The sequence below is a fragment of the Ascaphus truei genome, chromosome 10, assembly GCF_040206685.1.
Source record: "Ascaphus truei isolate aAscTru1 chromosome 10, aAscTru1.hap1, whole genome shotgun sequence".
Taxonomy (NCBI): Eukaryota; Metazoa; Chordata; class Amphibia; order Anura; family Ascaphidae; genus Ascaphus; species Ascaphus truei.
The window spans coordinates 33,784,728-33,802,469 of record NC_134492.1 but is presented as its reverse complement, the minus strand read 5'-3'; the positions used below and the strand labels follow the sequence as shown (position 1 = coordinate 33,802,469).

Here is a 17,742-nt window from a genome sequence, read left to right as displayed (position 1 = left end):
TAGCAGTGCGGGTTTTCTGTACGTGAAAATAATGGTACACATACGAAATAAATGTGTCATCAAAAAATAAACTGTGTGTATAGTATTCTTTAAAAACTTTGTATAGTAGGGGGGTGCAAATAGTAGGCTCTGTGCTATGAACACATACCCATCAGGGTTATGTTTGTCATGTGATACTTATGTATAACAATCCCACGACGATGGGTAGGTGTATCCTGCTGTAGGCAAATGCTGAGGTTGGGCTGACAAGGGTTAATTCCCAAAGAAATTTGCCATACCACCGGTAAGATGAAGTGGCTATTTATCAAGGGTATGTAATGTCTAATTGGTTACCATGATTACATGACATTTGGCACTGGTAAATGGAAAGTAGGTCAGCAGCGCAGCATAAATAAATGTTACGTTTTAACAGCCTAGGTGTGCACCATAAATGTGCTTCTTGCTGGAGAAAGGCTTTTCAACATAAAGCCTCTCTCTGTTTTGAAAATATATCTCATACTGTACATAATGCTGATTAGAATGGAGTTCTCTTTTTGTCAGCTACATTTTAGGACAGAAGGTTTTGAAATGATACTTGTAGCACAAAATAACAGCATGGCTTTAGCACACCGCAGTAGAACTAATAGTATAAACTTGTTAGCAGACTGCAGGTAAATCAGCCAATATCAAACTAGAACAGTACATACTAGTCAGTAAACCAAATCTCTAGCATTACATTCACTGTCGCACTAACTGCAGTTAAAAACATTTTGGTCAGTATTTAAAAATGAACAAATATATTTCGTATAATAATCGTACTGTCTAAATTGTCTCTATTTTGTTGGCATCCATGACATCATAAGATTAACTGCAATTACTACAGTTTACAGTGTACCGACCAGAGGTAATGAATTTAAAAGATCAACTAAAGTAACAAGCTGGTTTAACATAGGGTCAGTGGGTACAAACACACACGTTGGTATTTACGTACAGTAGATCACAGGGACGGAAAGTCCTATCGGGCAATCGAAGTTGCATCTCATTCCAAGGCCAGATTGTCAGGGGGTGTGGTGTGTGTGCCTCCTGCAGCATCGCATTGTAATGACGACCCGACGTCGCATGTGACGTGTTGCCATGACAACACAACATCACATGATGTCGTGATGCTGCAGGAGGGCCGCTGTTTAAGGAATCACCAGGGCTGGTTATGGTGATATTGGAAATGAGGCTCTTATAATAAAGGTGAATCCAGCCATTGTTCTATCGTCTGGATGAATATACAGGGTTGCCCTGTATATACATCATATTGTGGCTTATCTGGCCAAATATATTACGCGATTGTACGTGTAAACGTTTATTCTCTGTCTGTAATGTAACTGCAAGCATAAAAATGTGTTTTAAAGCAAAGACCGAGTCATTCGTCTTCACAACTGACTCAGGTCTCTGTGGTTATAGTTTGAATTTTCCACAGCCATGATTGGCCTATGTAGGTCGCTCTGCGATTGGCCCATATAGCATCAACTCTGTGATTGGTCGCCACCCTTTGTCCATGATTTCCTATGGAGACAGGAATCAAGAAAAGGGGAAGTTGATCTCAGTTCCACAGATCATTCCTGGACTGGCGTGTAGATGGACTAAATAGTATACTCCTAGGTTGTGCCAGAGAAATCACAAGATGAGGCTGCGTGCCTTTCTGAAGCGGGAGATTTACACTTGCCTGCCTGTGACTTGAATCCAGCGCTGCCTGGAATTCACGATCCCCAACAGGAGTGGAAGCTGCACTCAGTAAGCCATGTTAGTGGCACCGGGCACATAGGACTGCTAGAATTCCCCCTGTATTCCCTGTGTGGAGTGAGTATAGCTCTGTTTGGTGAGTTTGTGCTGTGTCTGTCGGCCGCGGCCAAAATAAACACAGTTTATTTGATCTCTGTGTCTGTCCTGTCTACTGCTTGATTCAACATAAAGCTGGTGAAAGAGTCCTGGTCTCCCATGAAACTGTTAAGTACCTGAATGCCCCCCTCGATCTACTCGTATAGACACATTCAGATTTAGCCAAACGTAATATTCATACTGCCGGGCAGGATCCCCCGGCACCTGATAATCTCAACGTGGTGGTCCCATACAGAAGAACAGGGACCCACCCCCTTCCCTCCCTCATTCCCCGTAAGCAGTCGCAGCGTTGTGCTTTTTATGCTGTGGCTCTGTTGACCGTAAATCTGGCTATATCGGTACACACACAATATACTGTAAATCTATATGTGTGTGTGTGTACAGTGTATATATATATATCTATATCTATATCTATATATATATATATCTATATATCTATATCATGACATGCACACATCTAAAAATCTATTTTTTTAGTACCTCAGCAGAAGCTCATCTGGTAACAAGATGCGGTACTGTAAGTAATAAACACTAACATACAGTATTCACTTCTTAGCTCTCAATTTTGTAAAACATGAATATATGCTAGGAGAGGCTATTTTTCATTGTTCAATGTAAGTATTTGAATATTGCTGATTTATGTGTTCTTGACGGTGAAGAACAAATGCCTCTAAGCAGTCCAGTTAATAATTTCTCTCTACGCCTCTGCCAGTGAATGAATATTTACAGCGCAGATTGCTAGAGTTACAGCCCCGAAGTTCTCCAAGTAATGCCAAATATAATGAAGTACAGTCTTTTACTGAAGATGTAAGTAAAAAAGCCACGGGTAGAAAATAAAGTCAAAGCACTAATCCATCCCATTCTTTGTTCATGTACCCATTATAGAAGAAATGCAGCTGTAGATCCCAGTGGTATTATCAGCACACAGCGCACAAATTAATTTGATTTTAGTTTCCTGATCCTTCCATGGCTGTTATAAAATATAAAGTGGCTTGGGCTGCATAGACCAAGACAACTTCTTAGAAAATCAGTTGCAGCAACATATGAAGAATCATGGCAAAGTGGTTGAAACAACATAAATTTGTCCTGGCTGTCATGTTGTCATGCATTCCCACAGTGAAGTTGCAGTCTTCATTTCTGTTCTTTTGCTCCCCAAACACAGTCTTCCCCTAGTTCCTGCCTCGTGCACACGTTTTGTTTTTTCTGTCTGTGCAACAAGTGCCGCATGTCCTGAAACTCACACTACGCTCATGAATTCTTACAATATCACAGTGCTTTGGTCCCTATTCAATATGGTTAAGATATTGGTGACCAGTGGAGTAGTGAACACATAGGGGGTAATTCTATATTCTGCGAAGGGCCGGTTATTGACAAATTTCCTATTTCAAATTTCAATGGGAGTCATCGTCCGATAGTGGTGCGGTAGTCCACTTCGGAGTTCATAGAATTACTCTTTTAACTCATCAACATTTATTCAAGTGGTACCCAATTTCTTACCAAATTAAATAGGCGCCTTTCTCCTGATTTTTTTTTTTTCTCACTTATGTCAACATAATATTTTGTAGGAGGATTCACATGACTTGACTCACGTAATGCAAAAGTAAGGATGTTTGCTGCACACCAAAGAAAAATAACAATAACTTGTGAAACATTTACCGGTGCTCCTTAGTCCCCGGGAAGACCTACATTTCATCCAATATATCCAATGTAATTAATGGACAAGTGCACACGGATTTCAATCATAAAGAATTTATTTTGCCATAGAACCCACTATGTTTCTGCCTGCTGGTCCCTCTCGTGCCACTTCACTTGAGAAAGGCCAGCAGGCCGAAACGTTGTGTGTTCTATTGCACAATAAATTCTTTATGATTTAAATCCGTGTGCCCTTGTCCATTAATTACATTGACTCACGTAACGGCATGTTAATATTAATGTGTGTCTTACATTTGATGTCAATTCTAAAGAATTGTTCGGTATGTTAGTCACAGAATTTTGTCAGCGGTCTGCTTTATTGAAACCAAGATCTCTGTTTCACATGCAGATACACGAGGTATTTTAGTTTGTAGCTTAATACACCTGCTGAAAGTAAAGGAAGGGAACCTAAAAGTTCTCCGTAGGCGGCACCTCACTCCCCATATACCCCACCTTATGTCCGTGACCCACACTCCTGACTGTTGGAGAAGCTGTGGAAATCGAGGTACATATCTGCAAACCTGGTGGTTCTGTCCCAAAGTACAAGATTTGGGGAAAAGGACACGATAATTAATTAGAAGCGTAACAGGTATGGCCATCCCACTGGACCCTCGGGTATACTTACTATTAAGACTTATTGAAAACCTCGACAGATGTACAGACAATCTAATACTACATATACACTCAACAACAAAATGTGTTATAGACAAGAGTTGGTGACAAATTAAGCCACCCCATCCCCCACCTAAAACAGGTAGAGAACAAAATATGGGATATGATGCTAGTGGCAAAGCTAACGACTTTGCTTAACGATACCCGCTCACGCTTCCACAAAATATGGGAGCCATGGGCAGTTCCTACTGATGGGAGACTAAGCACATGGACAACACCACCCGAATGGGCTACTTTTACTTGATAAAATAGGGCAGGACAAGAAAGAGATCTAAAGGATCGAAGAATTTAACACACAACATCTCCATGCCTAGTTAGGTTTTGCAGGGTCTGGAACAAACACAAATCAATGTAAGGAAGCTTTAATGTACCTGTATGTGTGCATTCTCCAAACAAAACACCTGCTGAAATTTGTTGAGGGAACTATGGGTAGAGAGACATTTTTAGTTTTTTCTCTCTGAAATATTTGAGCCACTTACCTCCTTGTCTGTCCAACCATGACTTTGATTTCATTCTGCTTGAGCCCATTTCTAATGACCTTCAGCATCAGTCCCAATGTGACATGGCTTCCTGAAGGCACCAAATCCTTACTGGTGTCAAATCCATTTCTTGTCTGGCTTTGAGAGGAGTTGATGCATCTTGGTGCCGATTTATTTCTCTGTAGCCAAAGCAAGACATTGATTTATCTGAGATTATCCATATTCCTATCACTTCAGCAACACATATAAAGTGCATGTAATAGTAATATATTTGTATCTGTTGTTCTTGCCAGCATGCTCTGTGCTGCACATAGTACAATCCAAAAGTAATTGATCTTCCTGCTAGCACTTGCCATATGTATTGGGCTGGTGGATATATATTGACATTATTCACTTTTATGTTGTGGTGCTTGTCTATCCTCTCTTTTTTGATTATAGTAAATTAACCTCTGCACCAAGAGTTGTATAATCTAATTTTTTGTACTCAAGGCACAGAGGGATAAAGGAGAGTATTTACTATTCAACGTAGTGGCCTCCCACTATTCTCAGGGGCATTAAAGCTTTCATTAATTGCTGCAGCATATTCCACTATACAAGATCCAGATGATTTTGTGGATACAGATGTACCACGTCATGTTCTCAGCACCGGCGCAAGCTTCAGGACTGCGACTGCTCCAGTGCCGGAGGAGGTCTATCGTTGCAGGGAGTCCCATCTGAAAGCATGGACCCCCACCCCCATGGCAGCAGCACTATCTCCAGACCCACGGCTTTAAGCTTTTTCAGCCACGGCTCTGGAGATGGTAAGACTCGCTACATCTCTATTTTAGATCCTTGATGGTGCTTCTTAGCAATGGAAATTTGAGCTGCTGAGTGAATAAGCCCTAAAGTGTCTTTCCCAAGATCCCAAAGAGCGGACAGTAGGTTTGAAAGTGCAGCTGTCCAGTCTACCTGTATTAACTCCTCCCATTTGTCTCAGACTTTGCAGTAGCAAAAATGGAATGTGTCGTTTGTAGAGTTTCATAGAGATGAAATAACTTGTTTTTTATTATTATTATAAACTTTACATGTTATTACTGTAAGACTTCTGGAGAGCAAAGTGGGATAAACACAACTTGGTGATGGGAGAGTGGAGACTAAAATTGGTTTTGGCAATAATGCAAAGATCTGACCATTTTTCTGGGAATTACATCCGAAAAGCTTTTCATCGATTGTATAATTGGCCGGGGAATAAAAAGGTTGTAGGGGATGGAGACTGTGAAAGACTAATAAACACATGAATTATATGTATAGATTACTTTTACAGCCAGTGAGGACAGAGCAGATGCTTCTTTACAATATGTAGCATTATTTCTACTAGCATAGATTCTAAAAAGTCAGGATCACCCTTGTAACTACCTTCTCACTCCTCGTTTGAGTTCTTAACTCAATTTCATAATGCTTCACATTCTTTTTCAGGGGGTATGGGTGAAAGGCGGGAAACCCCCATACATCCTACAAGGCGAAGGAAAGAACAGGGTAAAATAATTAGTTATATGCGCAGTCAATGATTGAGCCACCTGTGCTGAAGCAGGGATATCCTTGAAAACCTGACCTGTTGGTAGCTCTTGAGGACTAGATTTGGCTACCCCTGATTTAGAGATGCTTATGATTAAAATCTCTCTAAAAGAAATGTGGAACACAGAAAATCAAAATAAAACAAGTGGTGCTGAATATTTTATTTTAGAAATAACTTACTGTGCATTTACATTTTATAAGAATTTTCTGAGCATCTCCATGGCAGTGGGCATCAATGGGGTTAAGTCCAACATTCTAGCTGGGATAGGACAAATTAAACACTTACACCTGTAGGAGGCCCTACATATAGTCACTCCTCCTCACAGGTTGTCTTTTTTTGTCCCATCAAGATGAGGTTAGAAGTTTGGTGGTTTGTTGTTTTTTTTTTTGTAGTATTTTAGGGCTTACCTGACTACTTGTAGTCTAGCCAGGGGGTGTTCTTGCCTCTCTCTTTCCTTGTAGCCCCTGCGATCCGCAACCCTCTAGGGGTTTTGCCCGTCAGGAGGGCTCAGGTGTGAGGTAAGCTGCCAAGTCATTTCGACGGCAGCAATGCTAAATGCAACCAGTACGGTGGGAAAAGGAATGCCTAAGGGCTGTAATATAGTGCACGCGTGTGTACTACTGTGCGCGCGTGCGTCAATGATAATTGCAGGGTATGACCCTGCAGTTGCTATACTTCAGATGCGTGCGCACGGCCGGGAGCGTTGGCGCGGCAGCTCTGGAAAAATACAAGAAATGTGTATTTTCGCGCTGAGAGCCAATCACAGCGTGGTCTGACGCTGTGACTTAAGAGCCACGCCCCCTAGCCGCGCACGCAAGCCGTGCACTATATTAACTAAATGCGCATGTCACATGCACGAGCAGCCCGGGCGCGCGCCCGCACACGCACCAGCGCACACTATATAACAAGCCTAATGCTGCGGCAAGGGTGAAGAGAAGCACGAGCTCATGCTCGGCACGATCAGATTGCCGAATCCGGGTGCACACGTCCAAAGTGCGGTTGCGTACGCGTGCCCACGTTCACGTGTGCTTGCCCCGGCACCCTGCTTGGGGAGACACAGAAATTTGATTTTAGGCAGGATGGTGCCCCCATCTCTTTAGTAACACGCCCCACCACCCGCACTCTCAACTTTTAACTGGACAGGAAAAAGCTCCTGCTCAGTCGGCGCCTGACGTCACGCCTCTCGATCGTTAGCGCGCTTCTCTTCACCCTGGCCTTAGCCTAACAGTTCGGGCGCTGGTTCCCTGGGACACCATGAGGGTTTTAAATGCTCGCGCTGTGTTTGCTTACACCTCCATACATCAGTAGAACATATGGACAGATGCGTGCACAGACGTGCACAGAGTTGCTCATGCGCACACATGAATATGCTGTGTGCTGCTCCCATGATGTGATGACCAGAGCAGGGAGAGAGCTGGGCAGTTTCCTCTATCGTGATTGGCTGTATTACCCAGCAGCAGCCAATCAGGAGGAGGTGTCAGAAGCATGCAAGGTGTGGCAGGAGGCAGCATGGGCAGTAGAGAGGTGAGTCTGTGTATCTCTGTCATGTGTGTGTATGTTTTCTGTGACTGTCCTGTTGTGTGTCTATTTTCTGTGACTTTATGCCCCCTCTGACTCCCTTGACTCACCGCCCCCTCTGACTCCCTGCCCCATCTTCCCCCTCTGACTCCCAGTGCCCACTGACTCCATGACTCCTGTGACTCCCCTCCCCTGTGACTCCCTGCCCTCTCTAATTCCCGTGACTCCCTGCCCCATGACTCCCTGTCCCCACTAACTCATGTGACTCCCTGTCCTCTCTGGCTCCCTGCCCCATCTGACTCCTCTGACTTCCCTGCCCCCTCTGATGCCCATGTCTGTCTCTTTCTCCTGTGACAGTCTCTCTGTCCTGTGTTTTCTTGACCTTGTCCTGTTGTAGGGGTACCTCTGTAACCGAGCACTGTGGTTAGAGGTGCTACGCAAAAGAAGGAGTTGTTCTTCCCAACGACAAAAGATGAAGTGTTATAAGAGACATCCAATCCATCAGAAACAACAATCACATACAAGCTCATCAGTATATGAATCTATTCGACATCCTATTCTCCACGATACAAGTAATCAAGTGGGCCAGATAGCACATGCGTATATTCCAATCCAATTTCTTTTGTCAGTGGGACAAAGCAAGAAGAGATCAGCGTCAAGAATCCGACTATCAAGTCGAGTAAAATGTTCACTGATATGGTGCGAACAGGAAGAAAATGTAAGATGCAGGCAGACTCTGCTAGACCAAGATTAGATTGGGCTAACCACTGATGGTGGTTACCTAAACGGTTGGGGGGCACAATTTGGTCCTCATTTGGCACAAGAAAAATGGCCAGTCATAAAGAAAGTATTCCAGCAAACATCGTAGAGATAAGAGCAGTGATGCAAACAATGTTGTTCTTTTTTCAGGGAATATAAGGCCTCACTACTGTAACAAGGAGGAACAAGGAGTACCTTGTTACTAGAAGAAATTGGGCCTATCTTCAAATGGGCAGAAGAACATCTACCTTGCCTTATAGCAGTATATATTCCAGGAAGTTTAAATACAGAGGCAGACTTTCTAAAATCGACGAGCAGTTTCACCCGGACAATGGTCTCTAGCACATGACATGTTTGCCAGATTATTAAAAAATGAGGAATGCCATAGATAGATCTGATGGATTCAGCCAAAAATGCAAAGCTGCTAACCTTCTGTTCAAGGGTTTCACACCCATACGCTTCCTACATAGACGATCTCTCTTTTGATTGGAAATTCCAACTTACATAGTGTACATCTTTCCTCCAGTACCTCTAATATCAGTTGTACTCAGGAAGATAAGGAAAGACAAATCAGAGATAGTGGCGATCATTTCCATTTTGGCCATGCAAGGCATTGTTTACCTTGCTCGTCGGCATGTTTAAAGACCAACCGTGGAAGTTACCAGTATCTCGTCATCTTCTATCACAGGGACCGATTTATCATCCCAAACCACAGAGCCAGACTTTGACGGTATGGAGGTTAAGTGGAGATTGCTGTAGAATAAGAGCCTATCACAAAAGTTTTAAAGAACTTGATGCCGGCAAGAAAGGCCTCTACCTCGTAAATCTACCATATTAAATGGCAGCATTTTTATCATTGGTGCAGTATCAAACAGATCAATTACTTAACTCCATCAACCCCATCAATCTTGGCGTTTTTGAAGAAAGGCCTTAACGTAGGTTTCAGAACTACAGAAGTTCCTTGAAAGTTAAAGTGTCAACGATTTAATAACACATATTTTTCCAGGCAATTCACTGAGTAAAACATCAGGTTAGAGTACCTCTCCCTCCATGGGATTTGCCTCTAGTTTTACAGGCGCTCACAAAGGCGCCGTTTGACCCACCCAAACAGGTCTCACTTACAAAACCCAATGTGGAAAACGGTTTTGTTGGTGTCAGCCCGTAGAATAAGTGAACTACCAGCTCTTTCAAGATAGGAACCATTATTGTTGTTCCATCAAGATAAAGTAGTACTCAGGCCAGTACTTCAGTTTTTACCAAAAGCAGTATCATTTTTTACCTTACAACAGGAAATTATCCTTCCTTTATTTTGTCAAAATCTAGCAAATGTTAAAGAGCAACTTTTACATTCATTAGATTTTGTCAGATGTCTAAAGATATATCTGGCCAGAACAGAACTGTTCAGAAAGTCAGGCAGTCTGTTTGTTCTTCCTGCAGGAGAATGAAAAGGACAAGCAGCTTCAAAAGCTACTCTGTCGATGGATCACGGCAGCCATAAAAAAAAAGTTTTACCTTATGCAAAGCAGGCTCCAGACGCACTAAAAGCAAATTCCAACAGATCCATGGCTACTTCTTGGGCAGCAAAGAGCTATGCAGAGCAGCAGTATTGAATTCCAAAAATACATTAATTAAGTTCTATCATTTAGATGTCCAGGCATCAGCAGACGCATGTTTTGGCCGTAACGTGCTGCAAGCGGTTTTACATTACATTTTTTTTTTTTAAATATATGAATTATCAATCGATTGCATGATTTATTTGTTACCCACCCTAGTTGATACTGCTTGGGCATTGCCCATTGTTGCCCACTGCCATGGAAATAATCAGGAAAATTGAGTAATATTCCATGGCAGTGCACATCAAGCGCCCGACCCTAAGACATAATGATGTATTAAATATACGGTATGTCAAATGTTTCAGCTAAGAAACACAAGACTACCTGTGAGGAGGAGTAACTAACTATATTTAGTGCATTCCTACATTTTTAGTCACTCCAGCAGGTGTAAGTCTTGAATTTGTCCTATCCCAGTTAGAAGGTGGGACATAAGCCATTAGTGTACACTGCAATATTACTCACGAAAAGAAAATTACGGTAAGATTGTGAAACAATTTTCCATTTTTAATTTTTTAACTAACATTGTGCAGCTTTAACAGACACCTCTTGCCTGGAGATGTGCAAATTTACATAAGTTCATTTCACTTCTGTTTTGCTCAATCTTTCTGAAAACTTCACAAATTAGTAAAAAAAAGTTAGATGGAACTTGAAGCCCAATTTGATAAAAATGTGAAATCTTGAACAAAACTTTTGATTTACACCAGAGAAGGTTATACCCTGAAGTATGGGTTCTCTCTCTCTCCTCTGTCGCCCACCCCATATTTCAGGCTGTGGACCCCAACATATTGATGGCATTATTTTACATTTTTGCCATTGGTAGTTATTTTGTATTGTGCATCAGTACTCTTCATGGATCTACAGTAGTAACAGTTTCATAGGAAAAAGAACAGAAACACAAAGACAATTCTTAGGTATAACTGTTGAATGCTTGAAGGAGGTGAAAAATGTACCAGAGTGGAGGGAAGAGTTGAAAATGTGTGATGTAACGATAGGGGTAGCTTGCTTCACATAATAAAGGTGAAGCCCAGCTAGCTACACCTAAAACCGTGTGTATTAGGCCGCCTATGCTAAAAGTTTGCAATGAAATCCAGTGTGGAATGGAACGGGGACAACTCACTGGTGCAGTATTCCTAGATTTTGCAAAGGCTTTTGACACAGTTGATCATGCTATCCTGCTTAACAAACTCCAGAGCTCTGGAATAGGGAAGCATGCTTTAAACTGGTTTCAGTCCTACCTATCAGGAAGATCCCAACATGTGTCCATCTCAGGCTCTAACTCCAACCCCCTGGATATCACCTGTGGTGTCCCGCAAGGCTCTGTTCTGGGGCCCCTACTCTTCTCAGTGTTCATTAATGATTTTCCCACAGCTTGTAAGGAAGCTTCAATACACATGTATGCAGACGACACAATCCTATATGCACACAGCCATAGCCTCTCTGACCTTCAACACATACTTCAGTCTGACTTTTTGAGACTCTTAAACTGGATTTCCCAAAACAAACTGTTTTTAAACACTGACAAGACTGTAACAATGGTGTTTGGGACCAAGACTAAATTTTTAAAGCTTCCAGTGACTGAGCTCCTGATTAGAACCAACGCTAACACCACCCTAACCCCTGTCACTAGTTTTAAATACTGGGCTTATGGTTTGACTCCCACTTAACATTCGGGATGCACATTGATACCCTGACAACCAAGACCTATGCCAAACTAGGGGTACTTTACAGGAACAAATCCTCCCTAAGTCTCCTGGTCAGAAAGCGTATCACACAGCAGATGCTAATGCCAATTATTGACTATGGAGACATAGTATATGGCTCAACACCTCAAACCCACCTTGGCAAACTTAACACCCTCTACAATTCAATTTGTCGTTTTGTCCTCCAATGCAACTACAACACACATCACTGTGATATGCTCAAAGAACTAGATTGGTCATCACTAGAGTCTAGGCGCAAAGTTCACCTTTCTTACCTTTAAATTCTTCATGGGCAAGCTACCCAGCTATCTGAAACAGCTCCTCACCCCTACCACTTGCAGCACTTATCACCTGAGATCAGACTCCAAAAGACTGTTCATGGTCCCAAGGCTCAACAAAGTATCCGGACGTTCCTCCTTCTCTTACCGTGCACCCCAAAACTGGAACAACCTACCAGAGACTCTCACATCCACCACCAGTTTAAGTTCTTTCAAATCTAAGCCTGTCTCACACTTTAATCTGGTCTGTAACTGTTTCATACGCCCATAATATATATTTTCTTTAACTATGCACGCATGTCTTGTATATAATGTATACCCTGTTCATTAATGTAACTGTGTTTGTAACCATGTATTATTTGTTTTACTCTGTGCCCAGGACATACTTGAAAACGAGAGGTAACTCTCAATGTATTACTTCCTGGTAAAATATTTTATAAATAAATAAATATGCGCGCTCTCATAGCGGCTACAAGTTGTGTGTTATGAGCCCGGCTAGCTACCACTAAAACCGGGTATTATGCCGTGTGTATTAGGCCACCTATGTGCGCTTGCATGGCAGATACATTTTGTATGTTATGACCCCTTATGGGAAAGCGCCTCATAACTGTGTGTTTGGGAATGGGATATTTTTGTACATATTGGGGGGGAGAAAGGGACCGGGACGTGTGTGTGTGTGTATGTGTATGTGTATGTGTATGTGTGTATATATATATATATATATATATATATATACATCAACCCCCTTATAACGCTGTGCTTGGGGTCCAAAGAATCATATCGCGCTATAAGTGGATCGCGTTAGAAATAATGTACAATTGGATGCATTGTATAATAAAGTATTTAAGATATCAATAATTGTGTTGTAAAGTATTCATAAATACGAAAAGTGGGAGCCATGGATTCGCATTGTAACGGATCGCGTTATAACGGGTTTATATATATATATATATGGCACTTTATTACCGGTAGCACTGTATGTTTCCCCCAGCTATCAGATTTGTATTGTGGGTTGTGTGAATGAATTTCTATGGAGGCACACTTGGTGAGTAGATTAGCCGTGGTGCCGGCATAGAAATGTGGATTGAGACATAGGCTGGGAGCGGCGAAGGTGTCAGGACAAATGGTGAGCGGGGAAGAGCTGTGTATCAGGTCCGGGGATCGGCTCTCAGTGGGGAGAGCCTTTGTTCCCTGCAGACACTGAGGCACCTACCCAGCGGGAGGTATAGGGCTGACCAGGGAAAGCCGTTATCGGGCCTGAGCCCCGTCGGCATGGTTCCCATTGGCTAGTTCAAATTTCCCACTTGGCAGTAGTGGTCCGGAGCACCTAAGCATGCCCCCTCCTCTGACTGGTATAGCCGGGCAAGCCCCTACTGGGGATTGGCTGCACCATCTCAATCCGTGCTCTGGTTGGTCAGCGTCTCTTGCTCCATAGAAAGGATAGCCACCGAGGGCTATGTAAGGAGCGCAGCCGATCAGAGTACGAGAATATCGTGGGAGTTTGACGGTGATACGACTGGCGGGACATTCAAAGTTGCTATTGTGAAAATAGCACTTTGAGAACCAGGACATGAAGCGGACAGGGTAAGGCTGCGGTCCCACTAATTACTACAGCGCACGCCTCGGCATGCGCTGTGCGGTCAAGCCCGCCCCCCCAGTACCTCCAGTCCCAGTTGCTACCTTGTCGTGCACCTTTCCCCAGCGGTGCGCGACAGGTTTTCAGACAGGCAGGGGAATTTGAATTCAGTGTTTACGACGGAGGCATGGCCACGCCCCCGCCGGCGGTTCAGCCAATGAGGGCGAACCAGCCGCGGGACATCATGGCCACGCCGCCACGAACCTTCCCTCTTCCCTCAGACTGCCGATTGCGGTGTAGCGCTGTGAACACGCCGCCCCCCGCCTGGCGCGCATGCCACAGTGAAGACTGGGGACTCAGCCTAAGCCTACCTGAAGCAGCCCCATGCACCTAGTCAAGGCTAGAGTCTTCCCCCTAGGTATCAGTGGGTGAGTGTACGGGAAGCTCAAGGGAGAAAGGGGTCATCAATATGGAAGTTGCAGTCCCCAAGGATAAAAGGAGAGCAAGGATTCAAAGTCAGAGAGAAAGACTGACAGAAGGGGAGTAGAGGTAGGTGGGTGATAGATGACCGCCCCAGAGAGTGAGTGGAGAAAAAAGCTGGACAGTGTGAGCCTCGAAGAAAGAGAAAGGTATAGGAATGATTTGGTAATGGCAGATTGAGGAGAGGAGGAGCTGCATACCCCTGCCCCTGCCATCAGGGTATGGAGTGTGGGAGAAAGGCCACCATAAGAGCAGGCAGCTTCCACTGCAAAGTCAGACTGACTGAGCCAAGTCTCGGTTATAGCAAAAAGGAACAGAGATTGAGAGAAAAAGAAGTTGTGTACAGAGAGGAACTTACTAGAAAGGGGGAGGGGAGTGTGGTTGACGGGAAGGGTATAAGGTTAGAGGGGTTTACACCACAAGGAGTAAAAGTTTAATGTGAGAGACAAGAATGAGAGGATGTAGAAATAAAACAGGGGCCAGGATCGGGCAAAATATCCCCCAAAGCAAGGAGGAGAAGAATGAAAATAAATAGGTTGTGTGGAGGATTTGTAGGGGTGTGTTTTAGTGCATGGTGTATTGCACAGTGGTGTCAAAGGGCACAGATATGAAAGGAGATCATGGGAACGGAGAACTGAAGAAGGAAAGAGAGATGGAGATAAAGGAATGGAGTTAGAGGAATAATGAAGATGGTAGAAAGAAAAGTGCAGCTTGGAGAGTGAGGTTGGAGAAAATATAAATAGTAGGAGGCATGGCAGGGGGTGTAGTGTTAGTTTAGTGTTGAGAGCTGGGGGAGGGCTGGGCACTAAAAATGAAGGTAGGATAAGGGTAAAGAGCAAGATGTGAGAAATAAACACTTTATGGATGGTGTTGATCTACAATGTTGATAGAAGAGTGTTGTGTCTTATTGAGTCTTTGAATGAAGATCCACTTGTCCAACTCCAGAATAACTCCATTTATAAACAGGCCACTTCCACATACTGTAGGACATTGCAACCCCGCCAATGGCCGTCTCCAGAGATATTCCCAATATATAGGAGCAGTCTAAATGTTATCCCACCCACAGAAAGCTATACACCCATCTGATTAACACGCTAGAGAGATGGTTCAAGTTTGCATACCAATTACAGGCTGTAGAACATTCAGAAAAGATAAAGTAACTTGCACATAAGCACCATGAGGATTGCACTTTTAGCTTCTTATCCATTTTTTATACGTGAAACCCTTAGGGGTTGTTCCACAAAGCGCCGTTATTTAGTTAACGAGATATTACGTTAACGCCTCATTAACTGCTAACAGGCCGTAATGGACCCTTGTGTTAGTATAATGGATGTTAGTGCTAATGATACAGTATGAAAAAGTGGGGCTCCCTCTAACAATGCCTATCCACAGGGCTCTGTTATAATTAACACAGGGATTTAACGATGCATTAGGTCAGACCTAAAGGTGGAATTAACTTCATCCAGATGAGAGTCCCAAGAACTACATTATATCTATCTCAATCTCCTCTCAAACCTCCCTCCAAATAACATACAGTATGGAGAAACACCCAAGCTCAAAAAGGCATATACCTTAGCAACATGGAAGATATGAGAGCCTAAGGCCCCTTGTGATTAAGGGGGTACTAGTGTCAGGCCCAACAGGATTAGAATCCACAACCTCTGCAATTCAGGACAGTAACTCTAGCATTGAACTATCTCCGATGCTGGATAGATCCACGGTCACAGCAGCTCTGCTGCTCACACCTGTAGCTAATCATACTAGGGAATGTCATGTTAGGTGCCCCTTAGATCTGTGGCCAACTATGGTACATTACAGTTTACATAGTTAGAACAAGTATACGTACATGGGACAAGGAAGTACAGAGACAGCTACTGTACAGTATGTTGTACTTTTAAACTCATCATTTGAACTTGCCCATTAATAGTTTATCTCTGGCTGCAAGCAACAACCATAAAAACATGATCCTTGTTTTGTGCTTTAATTGGAATTATAATTCACATTTTGGTTGCTTTATAGACGGGAGGAACACCATACCTTAACACATTTGCATATGATCTGTTGATATTCCTTTTCTACTACAAAATTACTCTTAAGACTTTAACCTTCATGTTTAAAATTATGATTAGAACTACAAATACATTAATGGTTATAAATGTATGTTAGAAGTGAGATTTTGTAGACCTAAATAATGTAATATATGGTACATACCTGGGTAGAAATACATTCCCATGCACTGTATAAATTTTTAATACAGCCAATGTACTATTAAATCTTATTTTCTTCAATGATCATTACAGTGAAATATATATACCATTACTATATTATTCTTTCCAATTATTTTTAATGTTTTACAAAGTTCGTTGCCTTAAATGATTCGCCTTCCTTGGTTTCATATGGAATAAATGTAATTGTTGCTAATAAATATTTTTGTAAAGCAGAGTGCATCTATTTAACAATCACTCCTCTGTATATATATTAGAAAGCATACATTCATTTTTGGATTTACAGTATTTTGATTTAATAAATAATTAGGCTCACTAATCTGCTTGTTGATAAATGTGTGTGTGTCTGTGTGTGTGCATCTACTATTATATATATATATATATATATATATATATATATATATATATATATATATATATATAAAGCAGAAAGTAGCCGTGTTAGTCCAGTTGCGATAGTGCAGAATAAATGAGTTCTTCAGTATTAGGTGATACCTTTTTTATTGGACTAACAATTTATGTCATAGGACAAGCTTTCGAGAGTTCCCAGAATCACTTGCTGCAGTGGAAGTGCTGTATGCTGGGTGATAATGGGGAAAGGGGTGGTTGCAGACCTGCCTAAGACATGCAGATGAGCATACAGTTATATTTACATATTTGCTTTCCTGTGGAGGGTTTTTGTCACTTTTTTTACTCACCATAACTTAACTCAGTATTATGGTTTAGCCTATCCCATAGCCTCTCTTGCATTCCCAGTAAAATCAACCCCACACTGATGAGACCCATCAAGGTCGAAACGGCTGTCTGTGGGTGGTTTTCTGGGTATGCACCTTAACCCTGGCTGTGCTCAAAGCTGTGACCATGCAGCAAGCTTAAGCCTATAGGGAACCATGTTAAAAATGGTTATTGAGGCAAAAAGTGACACTGTGTGCTCATTTGCATGTCATTTCCCAGAATCCCTTGCTGCAGTGGAAGTGCTGTATGCTGGGTGATAATGGGGAAAGGCAGGGTTGCAGACCTGCCTAAGACATGCAGATGAGCATACAGTTATATTTGCATATATATATATATATATATATATATATATATATATATATATATATATATATGCATATATATATACATATATATATATGCATATATATATAAACATATATACATATATATATATATATATATATACATATATACATATATATATATATATATATATATATATGTATATATATGTATATATATATATATATATGCATATATATATATATATATATATATATATATATATGCATATATATATATATATATATATATGCAAATATAACTGTA

At 42.0% G+C, this 17,742-nt stretch overlaps 1 protein-coding gene across 2 annotated transcripts in view; it reads right to left on the bottom strand.

Moving 5' to 3' along the window:
* The window catches only part of LOC142503787 (uncharacterized), a 76,419-nt gene that overhangs the window by 13,076 nt on the left and 45,601 nt on the right, over positions 1–17,742 (bottom strand). Inside the window, exons 4-5 of one of the 2 annotated variants that reach the window (XM_075616484.1) lie at positions 6,108–6,203; positions 4,713–4,891 (exon numbers count right to left, since the gene is read on the bottom strand). In XM_075616484.1, the coding sequence (XP_075472599.1) occupies positions 4,713–4,891; positions 6,108–6,203 (275 nt within the window). The remainder of the gene's footprint in view (positions 1–4,712; positions 4,892–6,107; positions 6,204–17,742) is intronic. The other variant, XM_075616485.1, reaches the window with a different exon arrangement.